This window comes from Nipponia nippon, unplaced genomic scaffold, assembly GCF_047370975.1.
Source record: "Nipponia nippon isolate SJK-2023a ecotype South Korea unplaced genomic scaffold, ASM4737097v1 scaffold_30, whole genome shotgun sequence".
Lineage (NCBI taxonomy): Eukaryota > Metazoa > Chordata > Aves > Pelecaniformes > Threskiornithidae > Nipponia > Nipponia nippon.
Window position 1 is genome coordinate 4,361,204 of NW_028262348.1, and position 18,687 is coordinate 4,379,890.

At 51.2% G+C, this 18,687-nt stretch overlaps 1 protein-coding gene across 1 annotated transcript in view; it reads right to left on the reverse strand.

Moving 5' to 3' along the window:
* Positions 1-18,687, reverse strand: part of KSR2 (kinase suppressor of ras 2) — an 81,200-nt gene that overhangs the window by 8,896 nt on the left and 53,617 nt on the right. Inside the window, exons 15-16 of the mRNA XM_087768762.1 lie at positions 17,688-18,055; positions 3,752-3,848 (exon numbers count right to left, since the gene is read on the reverse strand). Of these exons, the coding sequence (XP_087624888.1) occupies positions 3,752-3,848; positions 17,688-18,055 (465 nt within the window). The remainder of the gene's footprint in view (positions 1-3,751; positions 3,849-17,687; positions 18,056-18,687) is intronic.

The following is an 18,687-nucleotide window of genomic DNA, read 5'->3' on the forward strand; positions in this document are numbered from 1 at the left end:
CACATACCCTGGCTGAGCCATTAGTGCTTCCTATGCGCACACCGACACCATTAGCTGGGAAACAAGCGCCTCGCAGGAGTCCTGCCTTAATTCTTTTCCCCTAGGAAAAGCTACTTGGTGGTTAATTAAAATTATTGCTAATGATGCAAAAAAAGGCCATGGGTGGGAAATCCAAACTCCCCTGCACCTGGCTTGTTTAGCATCGGCAAATCAAGCAGACTGCCGACAGCTCCATGTGGCGGACATTCAGCTCGACGGGATAACCGGCTCTGGGAACGGGAGGGTGATAAAAGCCATTTATCCTGACTTCAGCAGGGCTTTCGATGCTGTCTCACTTTTCATTCTCATAAGCAGACTAGGGAAACTTGGTCTAGAGGAAGCTACCAAAGGATAAATGCCAAACAGGCCAGCAAACTGTTGCTTAAGAGCAAACACCAGTTGTCCATCACTGACACGTGGGGATTTATCAACTGGCTTTCCATGGGGGTCCATCCCAGGTCTGATCTTTTCACGTAGCGTCACTAACCACACAGGCAGTGGAACAAGAATATATTTTTAAGTTTGCAGCCGATGTGGAGCTGGGAGGCATGATCCAAATTCAGAAATAATCTGGAAATACTGGGAAAGTAATCTGAAAACCCCACAAATCCTCAAATGCAAATGCCCAGGACATGGGAGAAACCCTGAAGGTACCAAGGACTTACCAGCAGCACAGACCCACAGGGCTCTGCTCCAGGGGCAGCGGGAAAGGCTGGGGACAGCCAGGGACAACATGCTGCTGGGGACATCAAACACCCCAACCCAGCAACTCATGGGCGTTTACCTGCACCCCTCAGCGGTCACATCCCAAAGAGCCTCTGCTAAGGGATGCTGGAGGAAGGAAAGGATTTGAGGCTGCGGCTGGCCCCGAGATGCCACGGCTGCAGCTGGATGCCAGGACCATTCCAGGCACCGGGATTAATTAAGGGTCTCTGGATCCCAGCACATGAAATAATGACGAGGTTTAAAAATCTGCTTTAAAATGTCACTGTCACCTTCACAAAGCGCCAGGATTGTGCAAGGAACAGCATTTCAATACCGTGAGCCTGGTCCTCCTGCAAGGCGCAGTGCAGGGCCCCGAGTATCCATGGGACAGGACGAGACCAGAGCATCTCCTGCCATGGAGATGCTCTGCAGCCCCTTCCCATCGGTCAGGGTTGACGGGAGCTCAGAGCAGGCAGCAGGGCCTTTGCACCCACGCTCACACAGCGTGGATGGGAACGCATCTCCCATGCAATCACCAAACACAGCCAAGCCTTTGCTGAAGGTATTTCCCGAGGAGCTCTTGGCAAACCCAAATCCCTCGCCTCACTCCGCGGGGTATCGCACAGATCCCACTGCAAATTCCAGCCCCACCGCCTTCGCCCCCGGGATGATCTGTGAGAAAACACTCTTGGCCCAGTAATGCCTTAATTTGCTCGGCTGCCCGGCATGCGTGAAAAGCCAGCTCCCTCTGCCGGCTTTGCTTCTTAAATTAACTTTTGCCTCTGGAGGATCATGGCATAACGAGAACCCTTGCACCTGCTAATCCAATAAGCTTAACAGCTCTCCTATCGCATACGGGGACTGAAAGGATAAAGTCAAACAACTGCTGCGACCGGCTAGCGGAGCCGAAGTCTCCGCCGTGGTCCTGCCTCCAGCTCCTCCGGGTAGTGCTGCCCCAAGCCCAACCAAACCAAGTTGTCTGGGTTTTCCTTTGCTTCTCCACACCAGCCACCTCCAAGTCCACCAAAACATCCTTAACATCTGCTGATGGTTGACACGGAGAGTTGGGAAGGCAGAGAAATTGCTCCTCCTGCTGCAAACTGGCGATGAGCCGTGTGTCCCGGGCACAGCACCGAGGCGGCTGCAACAGGGGTGTGATGGACATCTCCTGTCTTAAAGTCCCTCCAGTGTGCAGGGAGAGCCTGGGCTCAGCACCCATGCCGCACACCTTTGCCTTTGGACCTCTGCTAATTCCTACGGGGACCTGGGTCAGACCCAAAGTCCCTCTGCCTTGCAGTGGGTTGCAGCAGGAGCATCCAACCCCGTACTACCAAGGAGGAGAGGACGCAGGGAAAGTGGCTTGCTGCTGGGGCTACAATTAGGTCTACATGCATTCATGCTGATCTTCAGCGGACCTCATGGGTGATGTTCTTCATGGTAATGCTTTCATCTCAGAGATCCAGTGATGCTTCCCCAATGCTGGTGATGCCTTGCAACACCATGAAGAGTTTGAGGTTTCCAACCCGTTCCTGCACATGCAGCTGCAGAAGACAGCGGTCTCTTAGCCTAGTCCTCAAAAACCCAACCCACACGAAGCAATGCAACCCGCACAGAGAAAGGGGCTGAACCAAGCCGTTACCTCCTGCTGTGAACATCTGGGAGGCAAGAGCTCTGAGCACAAGCGCAGCGGTAGTCAGGGGAAAAAAATATGAGGCAAACCTATGTGATGCCTCAGACGTTTGCTCAGTGGGAAAAATCCATCTTTAAAAAGTGGAAAATATGGATCAAAAAAAGAAATGAAGCAGAGAGGCCCTCGGCTGTCTCAGACACCCCGAATTCAGGCCATAGCTTCGCTGCTCCAAGACACCCCTGGCAACGCCAGCTCAGCAAAGCAGTTAAGCCTATGCTCAACCTTCAGCTCCTGCCCGGAGCCCAGAGACTTCGGGGCAATTTAAGGAATTTACTTTAAAAACAGCATGCACTTTGCTAAATCTGGGTGTAAATAAATGCAAAATAGGCAATCTAATAAGAGACAGCATAAGCACAGGCACCCATTCAGGATACATTGCAGAACATATTCTGGTTTGTAACGTGGATTTGAATATTTAAGGGGGTTTAAGATCTGCCAGAAAAACTACGTTTTTCTTTTTTTTCCATAGAAATATGTCAAACGTGAGCTGAGCCCCAGATGACTTGGATGACTTGGTCTTGCTGTGGGCCAGAGGTGCTGGCTGACCTTGAGCGGGGCACAGGGTCACTGTTGTGACTCCCATGGTAGGACACATGCCAAATACTTTTGGTATCATTTGGTGTTAAATATGTTTGGAATCACAGAACAACCCTACTCTGGCAGACGGCTCAACACCTCTTGGGAAAACAAGCCGTTGCAGACACTCGATGGGAAGCTTTGATGGCTCAGGACCCAACTTCCCAGCCACTTGACCTTGCCATGTGAGGATCCTCCCCAGCATCTCTTTATACGGTCACGTCTGAAGTGTCAAAGATACACTTTGAGTCATCTCTGTGAAAGGAAAAGCTTTTTTAGCTCTGAAAAATGTGCTCTGCCTCATGGCATGCACAGTCCCCTGTCATGAGCACCACGGCACTGACTCCTCTGGGTACCTTGGCTCCGGGGATGCTTTCACTACAGAGATGTGGAAACCTCAGACCAACTGCAGATTATTATTTTTTTTTCCAAGAGAGGAATATCCAACTAGCAACTCGCTCGCAGCAGCAAAGCTGAACTTAAACACCTGCACTTCCAAGGGGGAAGAGGAGCTGCGGCCGGGATGAGCCCCAAGCTCACTGCTGCATGGGGAGCCCACGGGAAGCCTTGGTGCCACCCCAGTTCAGCTCAAAGTGGGGGAGGGAGATCTAAGAGATCTGGATTTTAAAGCCAAGAGGTGCTATCCTGCCCACCCTCCTTGGCTTCTTCACAGCTCGGCCGGGCTCTCGGCTGGATCCAGATCCTCATTGGTGCCAAGCTGCCCCTGCACCATTACCGTACCTTTACAATTTCTTGCGCTATCTGCCTCGTCTTGTTGACATCCAGGACAATTTTGGCATCTCTCACCACCGAGTAGAGAGTCCGTCCTTTACACAGGCTGAAAGAACAGGAAAAGGGAGAAGATAAAAACACGGTTTACAAACCCTCGCCGAGAAACATCCCCAAATTATAAAGGCAGTGACTGTGGCAGGGAACTATAAATAACTGCAAGAGTTTTGGCTACGTCTCAGGGCAGATTGAAGATTCAGCACAGAAACTGGTGGCTCTCCCCAGTTTGGCACTGGGAGCTCACTTGTGCTGCTCCCTGCTGCGTGTTGGTCCTGTCACCATGGTGCTGAGCCCCGTAAGGGATAACCTGGGCTGGTTCCCCGGCTCTTCCCGGTGTCCCAACCACGAGCAAACCACCTGGTCCTCTTGCTTCAGACTTTTTGTGCAAAACTGGCCGTGGCTCCCCGCCTCTTCCCTCGGAGGATACAATACTCACAGATGTAATATGAGTCAAAAGAGGAAAGACAGGGAGGAAAAAAAAACAACAAACCCCAATGCACTGTACAATGTCCTCCAATTTTCCTTCTCGTACCAATTACAGTAAAATCTATTTACAGAGCCTTAATTACCAAAGGCAGCTGGAGGGGGAGGGGGGGGATATAAACCAATTAAAAATATATTGACATTTGAATATCATAATGGAGTACGTGGGTAGATGCTGCCTCGACTCCCGCCCACAAAAAAGGGCTTTTTTGCTTTTCTATATCCACCCACGCTCATTACAGGCAACTTTAGAAAGATGAGACTGGATGCCTGTGCCCGGGAAATAAAGCGCCCGACACACATCTCATTAAACAGGCTTCGGCAACCACAGACATTAATTTGCTCCTGTTCTAGTTAACAAATAAAAAGTTACAGGGTTTAATTCCTCTGGTCTCCCCCCGCTGCATCCTCGCTCGGCTCCACTGCTTTCCCCTTTGCCCCTCTCCTCCCGCCCCGGGGATGCCAGCATGGATCGGTCTGGATTTGTCTCCTGGGAGATAACGGGTTTTGCCCTTTTTGGATGGAAATAACCAGCCCGAGCTGTGCCTCATTACAAGGGCTGAGGAGCACCACACGGAGCAGCCCTGGGTTTGCCTGGGTACCATGTTGCTCAGATGGGGAGAGGGGATGGCTCGTACTCCCGGCTTGGGCGAGGAAGAAGAGGCACACCAAGGGCAGCGATGCTCAGCACAGCCCTGCAGAGGGGCGAGCGGCCCAGCCCCACAGCGACTTCCCCTGCTTTGCAAATCCAGAGAAATCAGGAATGCAACGTCGAGGTAAAGCTCTGCTTTTATTTTTTACCCCGAGGCTGGCTCAGAGCAGTATGATGAGGCAAAACCCCCAGGAAGTTGCACCATGTTTTCCTTGGGGACATCGAAAACAGCAATGGCAATCCCCCAAACCGCAGGGCAGTCACCGTTCCCCCATCACTATCGCGCACCGCCTGGCCAAGGCCATCACCTGGCTGCAAATAAGGTCCCCGCAAGCGATTATAATGTGATCCAGAAAGCAGGGGAAGCTGAGCTCTCGGCAGCTCTTTGGGGGATTAAACTGATTGGGATTGGGATAGCGCTTATTCGGAATAAACCTTGTTTGTTTCTTCAGAAACTCACAGACACAAAGGACCCTCCTGCTCCTAAGCCAAAAGCTCCGTGTCCTTCCATGGGCAAAGCGCACAATTTTCAGGTCAAGCAGGAACAGGACCAATCCCATATCTCACAGGTTTTGGAGAGACAACAGCATCCTTCAGAGCACTTTGTTGCAGGTTGGGTTGGAAATAGCTTTGTTGGATGCAAGCAAGCCATGGCGGGGAGTTTAGGGCATCTTCATACCCATGCATCTGCCTCCTCGGTAATGCTTTTCCTTGCTCAGGTGTCTCAGCACGTCCCTGGGCACTCCAGCTGGACTGCAAATGCGAGGCACCCGCAATTACAAACACCATCTTCCTCTAACTAAACCAGCTGTTTCCTAGCTTCTGCAATAGTTTGGCTGCAGTCAGAGAAATATGAATTTGTCTGAAGATTAAGATCCAAGCACTCGAACTGCTACTTGGAAATAAGTGATAAACCCTTGGGTTTCTGCAACTGGAATTAAAGGGTGCAAAATAATGACAGACCACCTTTCCAGTATAAAGTCCTTTTGCACTAATTTGCTAAATAACCTGGTAAAGGTTTAAGCTCCGCAATGCAACAGGCTTTCTGCCACCTCCTGTGACCTGCCTGCGCACGAAGGAGTTCCCCCAGCCTGCCCCGCTCCCCAGCAAATGCTTGTTTCCCCCAGAGAAAACCAGTCCAGAAAGCTGCCTGCGGTCTGCATTAGTCATGAACCAACATTGCAAATGCCATGAATAGATTAGCGCTGGAACAGGGTTTGATTTCAAGGCCTAAAGTGAGTTAAGATCAGCTGTTTTCCTGGAAAAGGGTTGTTTAGAGAAAAATCCTGAAATTTCTGTCTATCTGAACTGCAGAGATAACCCTGGGAGCGGAGCCTGCAGCCCTTTACTGATGAGATTCCTATCTCTCCACTTAATTTACAGAGGGACCACATTAAAGGAGGCAGCGGATGTACCCGGCGCAAGCCCTGGCGCAAGGAGAGCAGCCCCCGCTCAGACCCAGGGTGGTGGTTCCAGCACGTGGTGAAGGGCATGGGACATGTCACCACCGCTCCTCAGACCTTGGTAGAGCTATTGAGGCAGCCCAGGTGCCTCTCTCCTCCCCTCAATAAATAACTCCTCTGAATAAATTCAACTAGCAACCACCACACTGATATTTGTTAGAGTTTTCTTGCTGGATAAGGAGCTGCCAATGCAGAGATAAAGCCCGGTTGATACCTATTATGCAGCACCTGAGCCCATTCAACCACCACCTGCACAACCTTTTCATGGCAGAGCTCAACAATTTCGCTTCTTCTCGTTCCTCGTCTGCCGTCAATCGTTCCCCATTCTGGCAGGAGCGGCAGGCACAAAGCGCAGCTCACGGGGCATGCACATCATCTTCTGCCTTTCCACTTCAAGAGGTCTACGCTGAACCGCGGCATTGAGGTACCCAGCCGGCTGCGAGCAAGCGATGCTGCAGATCACAAGGCCAGAGACCGCCTACACTTGACACCAGAAACAAAGGCAGACGATTTGCGTCTTCAGACAGATCCCGGCTTATTCACCGCTGAAGTACATATTCATAAACAAATACTTGTCTTCTCCTCCCAAACTTCTCCATCCCACCTGTCAGCAGAGCAAGGAGGTTGGTGACACATGCCCCAGCACCCTGCAGCAACCAAACCCCAGCCAGAGCTGAGGAGCAGCAGGGACAGCCTGGGCGGGCAGCTCCGCGGGATGCAGAGGTCCGTCCCGGGGTCCCCAGCATCCAAGAGCGCACCTCAACCCACAGCACAACCTCAGCTCTCAGCCTTCTCCCTGCCAGCCCCTTCAAAAGTCGCGGCCCCGCGGCCCCATCCCGCTGCAGATGCAACTCTCTATTCAAAATGAGTTTTTGAAGTGTTCAGCCAAGCAAGCCAAATCCCAAATTGCTTTATAAACACTCTGCATTTCACCAGCGTGGGCTGAAGACATCAGCAATGGGAGCAAAGCCAAAGCGACTTGCAGAGGAACAATTTGGGAGGGATGAGTGAGGAAGAGCTGGAGCACTGCCTTTTGATATTTTTGCCATTCAATGGGAAAACAGCCTCATCCATCCCCCACCCATTGGGGTTTTTTTCCCCCCCTTGCAATATTGATGGTCATCATCTCTATATTGATGGCCATCACCTCTATAGGGTTGAAGACTTGAGCCTGGCTCCTGCTCAGGAGCAGGAATAAATTCAGAGCTGATGCTACGGTGGTTGCACTCAGGTCGTGATGCCGTTACTTACCGGTGTTTTGTGCTTTCCTTCCCTCTGCCCAACCATCCACACAAATGCCCATTAAATTAAATAGGATCATTTGAACACCCCAAAGTGATAAATGCCAGACCCCAGGAAGCTCATTACTTGCTAGTATACTGATTTATGGGGAACCAGCTCAGATACCATGGTGACAGCCGCACTATACACACCCAGGGGAGCCACAGAAGGAGAGAGTGGGAATTAATAATAAGTACTTTAATATAAAAATACCTCTGCTAGCAGGTTGCATCTGTGCTTGAGGAAAGACAGAGCAAAGGAGGGGGTGGTCAGATGCTTCCACTCTCCCCATCAGTTTACTGATTTTTTGTATTTCATGGAAAAGAAGAAATCTTTAGGGAAGATTAAAAAAGATACAGCCACAGCAGCCAGAGCTGCTGAGCTGGGACTTATTTGATTTCATTTGAGCAGGACTAGCCGCGGCAGGGAGGGGAAGAACGAGTACTGCACACGCCTGCACGTGCCTGAGTTATTTGGGAAGTTTTCAAGATGTTTCCATATATTGGCTTGTTTTTCTCTTTTACCGACATCTGGCAATTGTGCTTTTGAAACTAGACAGCCACAAATGTGTTTCACAAAACAGAAAATTAAACGAGGCTGGAAGAGCAGCAAAGGGAGAGGTTTGGGTTAATTTTTATCCCTAGGCTTTATTTTCCTCAAAATCAATAAGAAATATCGCATCCTTGACGCACGCTCTCCATGCTACGCCGGTGTGAGCGAAGCAGAGCAGTGGCATCATCCAGCTCGAGCTCCCCAAGCCTTCTGCATCTAAACACCACCCCAAGGACAGCGGGAACAGCCAGCTGGGACAACCGGGGTCACGCCAACATGAGCTGCAATGAGTTTGTTAGGTCTCAGTCTAAGGAGAAAGCCGGCATGTGTCAGACCCCACACCTATATATATACTTTTTCCCCCCCCAATGAAAAGCTGGGGAGGGCGGTGGATAAAAAAAGCTTGGCTGGTTCCCAGGCCAGCTATCCCTACTGGGATGCCAGTGGCATCCACTGCTATTGGGGCCCCAGGTCCCCCCAGCCCTGCTGAGGGATGCTCAGGACTGGTTTCACTGGGATTTACCACCCCCAAAACCTCCCAGTGAAGCGAAGCAGCTCTTCTCGGAGCCACACATACCCAGCGCCCTGAGATTTAGCATGGAAACATTTCAGCCTACAACTTTTATTTCATTTCCCTCCTCTTTGCTGTGCTCGCTGGCAAGCGGGGAGCCACCTTCCCCTCTGCTCCCATTGCTTTCAACAAAAGCAACATCTGGTTTCCTTCCTCCCTGGGCACCGAGAAACACAATCCATCCTTGCTGGACCATGACCAGGGAGGAAAGCAACAGCCGAAAGCTTCGCAGCAGCACAGTGCCATGAAATGCTGGACTGGGAGCCCACAGACCTGATGCCGAGCATCAGCATCCATCAGAGCCTGGTCCCTCCAGGGGCATCCCAGTACTTTTCCCAGCAAACTCCATCTCCGAATTGAACCCTTACACAAGTCTCCGAAAGCAACCCCAACGGGGAGGCAGGGAATTCATTACCTGCCACGAGCAGTGTTTTCAGCCACAGCAAAGCCCGTGTCCCCAGCTTGGAGCTCACAGCGACCCAGCTCCCACTTTGCATGGAGCAGCCTCTGCAGAGCAAAATTCACATGGGGAAATAGAAAAGCCCTGAAGAGACGATGCTCCCCTTGTCCCGTGCTCGCTATCTCCGCCCGATGGAAGCGCCATCCTTTGATGGATATTACTTAGGAAGCAAAATTTTTCTCCCGGCAGCTGGCACGTGAGATAACTACAGCCAGCGCAGCCAAACCGCAAGGGCTGGAGGAGGAGGAGGAGGGGGATCAGCCTCCCCGAAAAGTAGCTCCAACTCCATTGCAGCTTTGGAAAGAAACAAGTTATTCAGAAAAAGCAAACTCCATGCATTTTTATTTGAAGGAGACAGTGTCAGAGGAGATGAGCTATTCTACAGCTGCAGGGAAAAGAGCTAAGAGACAGGTGAATGTAAAGCAGCCACGGGCCCCAGCGGCTTATCTAAAGCCCTGGTTGCAAACAAGTCATCCGAAAATACTTGATGCTTCAGGTGGCACTTGCTGCCTTTTGAAAGGGTGTGCTCATAATCGGCTCCGAGAGGGCTGGCTGGGTGTACGGGGACGTGCGAAAGCGCTTTGACCTCTCCTTGCCTTTGAGGGAGCCTAATATATTCTCTACACCGTGATCCTCCTGCTCTTTGGAACTTCAGGAAGGAAAAGAAATTTTAAAAAAAAAAAACTTCTTTTGAAGAGAGGGAAGAAGCAAGTCTTTTGATCGAGACGGGTGCTTCACTAGAACCCAACTCCACTTTGGAAAGTAATAATAATTATCCTCAATAAAAAATTAATAATGCTGTCACAGGAGGGATCTATTTCCCTGGCTAGGCAGGAGGATGCCAGCACATGGGTTCCCCACAACCTGCCCCAGCAAACAGCCCTCCCCGGCCCCAAAGAGGATCCACGGCACTGAGGGTGCTCAGAAAAAAATAAGGAATCGTGCTGAGATGTCACTCAATAGCGAAGGGAAGAGCTGGCACCAGCAGAAAGACTTGGTGGGACCATCTCTCAGCAGGGCACTTAATCACAGGCTTTCCCTTAAACACCCGCTTAAATCCCTTCCTCTCTAGGAAAGCGCTTCAGCGACGAGTCCTGCTGCGTTAAGTACTTTCCCCAAGAAGTCATGGCCAAAATAGAAATATTACGGCATTTTGAAACACTTTTAAAATACAAAGAAGAACTTTCCCCTTGAGCATCCCCTGCCAGAGGAGCGCGTTAAGGCCACGCTAACGAACAGCCGCCGGCGGGGATTTGATGCTACAATGGGTAAGAGAAGCTCAGCCAGCACCGAAGCAGCCAGCTCTTATTTCAACATCAAACACCCTCGCAGAGGATCAAGCCACTGCCTTTCCCCATCCCTGCCACCCTCTTTGCTCATGATATTTCGGTCTCCGCCCCAACTCATCTCGCTCCGCAAGCTGCCAAAAGCAACGCTGTCTCCAGGCGGAAGTTATATACTCGCTTAACGTATATATTAATACACTTATCGACTTTCCTGTTGTCCATTGTTATCAAGATTTATCCAGCCTGATGGCCTCTTATTGATTGCGAAGGAGTGTATTCCCACAGGTCAATCAATTCTGATCCAGCCCGTGGCATGAAGTCAATACCTATTTATTATATGATCTACGAGCTCCATTACTTTAACTGCTGGGAAAGGGGAAACACAGCAGAAAGTAAGAGGAGGGAAAACAACAGAGAGGCAGGGCAGGAGGTGATGCTTCGGCTCCCAAAGCGGGTGCTTGAATGTGGGGAGGGTTAGGGGAGGCAGGACCTCATGGCTTCTGCTCCCAAAATACACCCACGAGCGGGGAGAGAAGGGCCAGACCTGAAAGGCATCTTGGAAATGCCAGGGTCCGGGATGCATGGCTCCAGCCATGCATGTTTCCATGGAGGAAAACAATGTGGCAGCTCTGTGCCTCAGTTTCCCTCCTGTTGAGCAGGATTTAGAGCTCCCACTTCACTCTCCAAGGCAGGAAAGAAGGCTGATGGATGTATTTTGAGATCATTGGGTTGCAGTGAGGAGAAAAAGCCAAGTTGTACATTAAAGCCCAAACAGCCAACATTGCTCCCTGGAAAGAACAACAGGCTGGCTGCAAGCAGCACACACAGGCTTGTGCAGCCTGTCCTGGCCCCACAGAGGAAAACCAAGCAGCCCCAATCTGTTTTATCTTAAGTGTGATGGCTTACACCCTTCCCCATTTACTCCCATCCTTCAAATCACATTAAATATCCACTTGGCCCCCAGTTCCCTAAGCATTAAGATTTACAAGCCCCAAATCCTTTGCAGCTGAGCCGGGACACTGTAAATGTCAGGAGGTTTGGCATGGGGAGAGGCTTGGAAAAGCCAAGCGTTTAAAGCCAAGCTTTGTCCAGAGCTCCCCCACACCCACAGGGATCAGGGTCAGGGGATGGGAGAGAATCCTCTGCGAGGAGCCGAGCTTGTTCCTCCCAGCAGCGGAGCCAAGCATTAGACATTGCCAAAAGCCAGCATAGAAATAAATTATAAAATCAAAATAACCCCCAACATTTAGCCTATGTGGTGCAAGAAAGTTATCCTGTAAGATATAGCTGTAGCATCTTGCGGATTCTTCCCGTCCCTCGCCCTCACACCTTCCCAGTTAGTTCGTGGCAGGTAATGTGTTCCCTGTTATTAAAGCCAGTTTGCTTTGCCATGGAGGAAAAAGAGCAAACTCTCTTTTCATCTTTGGTGCCTCACATAAGAAGAGGGCTTGGGTTTATGTCTGTCCTCGGCACTCAGCTTCCCCCCACTAACCACCAGCTCCAGGGAAGGGTTTGGGAGAAGCTCCCTCTCTGGCAGAAATACTCCAAGTTCCTCTGCTGAAAGGCACCTTCAACAAATTAATTCTCTTTATATAGTCCTGCCATGGTCAAGCTTAATTCCTAATGGTCTTCAGTGTTCTCCTTGGTCTTCCTGGCGCATCACGGCAGGGACATAAATCATGGCCACACAGCCCCGGGTGGGATCGCCAGCAGCCATTGAGTTGGCTCCCAGCTGCACCCTGTAAATCTGGAGTCGCTCTGGCATCGCACCACAACGAGAGAGGGGCCAAAACCCGGCCAGAAGCATCTCAGGGTGCAAATCCCAGGGTCTTTGCATGGGCTCCTAGTGCCACATTTGAGCTTTTAACTAAAACCCAAGTAATCTTCTTAGAAAAGCTGCACCAAATCCCCCACGCAAGTCAGCAGGAGCTCAAACCTCCTCTCTCCCGCCTTTCAGACCTGCTAACCGTGCTCCCTTCTTGCACACAACATTCCCAGCCAACAAGAGCCATCAGTGCCCCCTCAGAAAGCCGCACCCACTGCTGATCCCCCCACTTTCATTACAGACTCGATAAGACCCAGGAGCCTTGGGAAGGATCAATAAGCGTTAAAATCCCTTCCCCCCCACCCCCCCCGAAGGAACACCCAGAATCCTAAAACCTGCTAGTTTCTGCAATCCATTACCTTCGTGGGTGGCTCGAGCCATTTTAAAAGCATTAGAAAACTCTTAGACTTTGTCCTTTGAAGGACCTCCTGGGTGGCTGAGGCTTTACCTCCCCTCCCCGCACTGCCACCAACAGGGGCCGGGACCAGGAGCCCCAAGGAGCTGACGTGAGCTTACCCAGGCCTGGCTTTGTCTCATTCAACACTGGCAAAAACAACTTGTCATTTGCCTGTGTGCAGCACAAGTGACATTTTTTCAGTCCTTTCATTTCCACCGGGCCGAGGACTTTGATGCCGTTTCGTGCTATCCATTATGCAGTGCTCAAAGCACCAAGGCTCCATTCACTTTTGCTCAAGACTAATTAAGATGAATGTTAACTGTCCCCACCACTCATTACCCAAGAGAAAATCTATTAGCGGCTCTGATGGAAGCGCTCTTTGGAGTCACTGCCTCCCATTGCCAAAAGATGCTGAATTTCTTCCTTTCTTTTCTGACCCAGACGGTCGCGTTGAGGCAACTCAAGAATCATAGACTCGTAGAATGGTTTGGGTTGGAAGGGACCTTCAGAGGCCATCTAGTCCAAGCCCCCTGCCATGAGCAGAGACATCTTCAACTAGATCAGGTTGCTCAGAACCCTGGCCAACCTGACCTTGAATGTCTCTAGGGATGGGGCATCTACCACCTCTCTGGGCAACCCCTTCCAGTGTTTCACCACCCTCATCGTAGAAAAAATTTCTTCCTTATGTCTAGTCTGAATCTACCCTCTTGTAGTTTAAAACCATTCCCCCTTGTCCTATTGCAACAGGCCCTGCTAAAAAGTCTGTCCCCATCTTTCTTATAAGCCTGCATTAAGTATTGAAAGGCCACAATAAGGTCTCCCTGGAGCCTTCTCTTCTCCAGGCTGAACAACCCCAGCTCTCTCAGTCTGTCCTCATAGCAGGAGTGTTCCAGCCCTCTGATCATTTTTGTGGCCCTCCTCTGGACCTGCTCCAACAGCTCCATGTCTTTCAGATGCTGAGGACCCCAGAGCTGGATGCAGTACTGCAGGTGGGAGCTCACCAGAGCAGAGCAGAGGGGGAGAACCCCCCCCTCGCCCTGCTGGCCACGCTGCTTTGGATGCAGCCCAGGAGACGGTTGGCCTTCTGGGCTGCAAGCGCACATCACTGGCTCATGTCCAGCTTTTCATCCACCAGTACCGCCAAGTCCTTCTCCGCAAGGGCTGCTCTCAACCCCTTCACCCCCAGCCTGTACTGATACTGGGGGTTGCCCCAACCCAGGTGCAGGACCTTGCACTTGGCCTTGTTGAACCTCATGAGGTTCACACAGGCCCACTTCTCAAGCTTGTCCAGGTCCCTCTGGATGGCATCCCGTCCCTCAGGCGTGTCAACCACACCACTCAGCTTGGTGTCATCTGCAAATGTGCTGAGGGTGCACATTGTCTATGTCGTTCATGAAGATATTAAGCAGTACTGGTCCCAATCATCTGGCCAGACCAATGTTTAATGCAGAGAAAATCGGAGCATTAACCCAAAGCATCACGCCATTGGCAAGCTGCTGCCTCAGTTTCCCCTCCCAGCTTTTGCCCGTGGGCCATGGTGTTTGGAGGGGGAGATAGATTTCTTTCTGCTAATGAGACAATTCTTGAATATCATAAGTGAGCAGGAAGGAAAACGTAGGGATGTGAAAAAGTAAAAATAAACTTATCTATAAATAACCCCCCTCCGGCAGTGCCGGGCGGCACGGCGTGGTAAAGCCCCTTCCAGGGACAGGCAGCTGCTTCCAGCGTGCTAGCAGGAAAACGGAGATTTCTTTGACAGCTACAAGAAATTGCTCTTTTCTTGGTGGAAAAAACATCCTCGAACAACCACCTCTGGGCACCCAGAAGAAAAGGAGCCTCTTCTGCACACAGCCAGTTTGGCTCCAGGGATGCACGCAGGGAGGAGCAGGCGAGGAAATTTAGACATCCTGGATTTGTATCTGTAATTAGCCCCATCAGACAGCTGGGACTGGTTTTGCCCCCTCCAAGCAAAGCCTGGTTTAAAGTTACTCCCTCAAACCCCCGGGGAGAACTTGAGTCCCTTCAGAAAAATCCTGTTTGAAGAGCAATGCTCTCCCCTGCGCAGGGTCACCAGCCTCCCTCCTCCCCCAGTGCCACATCCTGGACCATTCCCAGTATCCTCGACCATTCCCAATATCCCCAACCATTCCCAGTCCAGCTCACACCACATTGTCCTCTTCCTAGACTCATTCCCTATAACACCCGAGCAGCAGCCCTTAGGAAAGACCAAGAAGCAGGGCCAGGTAAGGAAACATGCATGGGATGGAGACCTCCACATGGTGAGAAGGCTTTTCCCCACAGGAGACGATCAGAGATGAACCAAGAAGCCCTCAAAAACGTTCAGCCAAGGACAGACCAGACAAGGACGGCAGGCACAAGGGCAAGGGAGCATCCCTGCGCTGTCACCTCGGGAGATGCAAGGGATGCTTTGCCCTGAAAGCCCCAGAGATGCCTCCTGGGGAAGCACCAGCAGAACAGAGCCCCAAAGGGGAATAAATTGTGTCTGTACACGACCTCAGGGCTAAGGGATGTGCACTCATGCAGCCCTGGGCTTCCCAAAAATTCTCTGAGACTGAGCTCTGAGCCCCCTTCCAGCATCCCACTTGGTTTTCCTGCATCCTCATGGCCAGCCCCCCACCAGCACCGGACACAAGCCAATCGTGCCCCAGAAATCCCAACAGGAGAAAACCAAACAGGTTTCCAGATGCAATTGAAAAACTATCACAATGTTGATTCAGCCTTCGAAGAATACGGATAAAAGCGAGTTGCCGGTTGTAGGCAAAGAGCAGGCAATGCTCGGAGACGTTGCGAGCACAGGTTATATTTAGGGCAATCCAATAAAGCTGTACTTTGACCTTAAAAAAAGGGACTAAGTGCAGCTGGGAAGAAAAGCAAGGCGAGCAGCACGCTTCACAGACCTCATATTAATGCATCAAGCTACTGCAGTGCACATATTTATTTTGTCAAACTGTCAAAACTGGCACCTTTATGATTTTATATAAAAAGGCATTAGAATAGAAAACACTTTGTAGCTAAAAAAACCAAAAAAGAATATATTGCCCAGGTTTTGATATTGAATAGGATTGAAAAGCTGAGCAAATAGGGGCTGCAAAGGGATCGCGGAGCGGAGCGGGATGGAGAAGCTGTGTTTTCCTCTGGGTAGAGGCGGCAACGCTGCCTGGCGTAACACATGGATGGGGTCTCTGATGCATCGATCAATATGTGTGTTTGCACACTTTTCAAAAAGCTTTTGGCCTGAAGCTAGCTAATAGATGGAGATCTGAAATGCTGCTGAATTTTCCCAGATGACTCTTTTTTGATCCAAAATAAAAAGCATATTTTTTCCAGTCCCCAGCTGGGGAGACCCAGCCCCCGTTTGGAATCACCCTGTCTGTGAAGGATGAAACTCCCGAGCCAAATGCAGTCCACGAACCCACCAGAGCAGGGAGCAAACAACAGCATGAGGAGCCACAAATTTGGGTTGAAATCCTTTGCTGTTGAGCAAGGAGGGGAGCAGAGCAAAGCCCCCGCTCCAACACCCGCAGAGCCGCCCCAGCCCAGCTGGGACCGGGGGGCCGGGACGTGCTGCTTTCAAGGGGACATTAGGAAGGGCTGATGCAATATTTCACTGCTAATGGCTGTCGGAAGCATTGCCATTTCAGCCCAGGGTTTTTGAAATGCTGCCAGGAAGAGGCTGGAAATTCAACCTCACCTTGGGGAAACTTCTCTGAGAGAATGTAACCTGTGGCGAGATGCAAAGCAGCACCACATCAAGCCCATTGGCTGAATACATGGTCTAGAGGTGAGGGAAATAACTGACTACTCAGAAATAAATGTATTTCACATGATGACAGCTGATCTGGGAGCAGCTGCAGCCTCCCCTCCTCCAGGCCAGAGGGGATTTTGTGATTGCCCACCCATGCAAGGAGCACGCCGGCATGCTTGGTGCTGCGTTTCCCACCAGGCGCACAGGTGACAGCAGGTACGTGGCAATTCCTTGAGACCGAGGCAGCCCTGGAGGTGTTTGAGAGACCCCAAATCCCAGCTTGCTTCCCAACCAGCTGCAAGAAGCCCTCTCCAGCAGTCTCATTCCCACACCTTGCTGCAATGTCCCCGAGCATCACCAGCCACCCCGCCAGCAGCTCTTCAGGCCCCCAATCTCCCTCCCCTGGCCCCATCCTAAACTCACTCTTATTAGTCCCATACCCAATTTTGGGTGTAAGAGAGACAACAGCTTTGGGAAAGGGAGGAAATACTCCAGGAGACCGTGACTTATCTTGTAAGGTTTCCCACATCCTTGGGAGCAAGGAGACCCCCACGGACAGGCTCCGATCTCATGGAGCACCAGCTCTCCTTGCAGGCACCCGGTTTTCCCACCTCTGCTGCCCTCCTGGCCATTTCACAGACCATTGCACCTAACACTTGCATCCTGCTGAGCCTTCAGACACCCGAGCTGTTTTCACAGCACCAAGTTATTCATGAAAGCTGGTGTCCGCATGTGGCCAGCTGCTTTACGCAATTAGAGGCTTTTCCATGCTGTGGCAGCGCTCAAGCAGGGTCCAGACCCCATCACCCATCCAGGGACCTGACCAGGGCACCATGCAAAAAAAACCACCCCAGAACAGAAGCTGCCAATCCCACCAGGTTGCATCCTCCTGGTTAAAACAAATCATTCCTGTCCCTGGTTAAAACAAACCATTCCTGTCTCAAGCTCCACTTCTACAGGAGATGAATCTACCTGGACTCACTTAAATGGGTTTGCTATCTGCTTCACAGCATAAATCGCAGCAGATGGAGAACATCCCTTTGCTAGGGTAGGGAGGCATGGCCAGCTTTGCCTCCCAGTAATGTCTGACTGCAGGAAGGTGTTTTGGAAAGAAAAAATTATTCCAGCTGAGCACAAGGAGTCAGAGCTTACCTGGTGATGATGGCGAGGTGGGGAGGGCTCATACAAGCTCCCATGAAGAGCACCACGTTCTCGTGCCGGGTCTGCCGGTACGCCATCACCTCCCTCTTGAAGGCCTTCAGCTGGTCCTCGTTGTCCCGCTCGATGTCGATGAGGCGGATGGCCACCTCCCCATGCCAGCGGCCGTGAAAGACCTGCCCGAAGCGGCCCTTGCCGATGAGCTCGCCAATCTCGAGCTGCTCGAAGGGGATGTCCCACTCCTGGAGGAAGATGCTGGTCTGGCTGGCCTTGCGGGGGAAGTTGCGTGCGGAGAGGAGCGAGAGGTTCATCTCTTCAAAGTCATCCTCAGACTCCTGCGCCTCCTCAGTGCCTTCCTCATTCTGCAGGGGGGGCAAAGGGAGGTGAGCACAATAAAACAGGGGAAAAAAAAAACCTGTGGCCAAGGAAGATAACGTGTACAAAACCCCACTAACACATCTACTGCTCACTCAGACCCAGAGAAACCAGGAAGGTACCTTCCAAAGGCAACCGGGCGGCTGTGTTTTATGCAAAGCCAGCAGAAACCCAGATTTTGCAGGGAGGTATTTATTTACCCCAGGGTTAAATATAAGAGAGCAACACACCGGGGCACTTAATTCATTTGTCTGAAAACTGTTTCATCCTAGCCCTGCCGAGCTGTGCTCTGCTGATACCAACTGCTCCCAACCCAGCACCCCCCGGTCTGCAGCCCCCAGCCCCTCAGGACAGGTCTGCCTTTTCCCTTGACGCTCTGTATATGCTTTCTACAGGATTTACAACACCCATTAAAAGCTGCATTCTCATCCTCACCCTTCACCCCTTCCCCTCCACCACATTTTTAATGCACCTCAGAAAAGCTCATCGAATTATAAACTTGAGGGCAGACACGAAGCCCATCAAGGTCCCTCTTCATGGGGTGGGGACACAGATGCCTGAGCAGGATCAGGCCTGGCCATTAATTCAATTATCAGCAATTTCACTGCACAGATGCTAA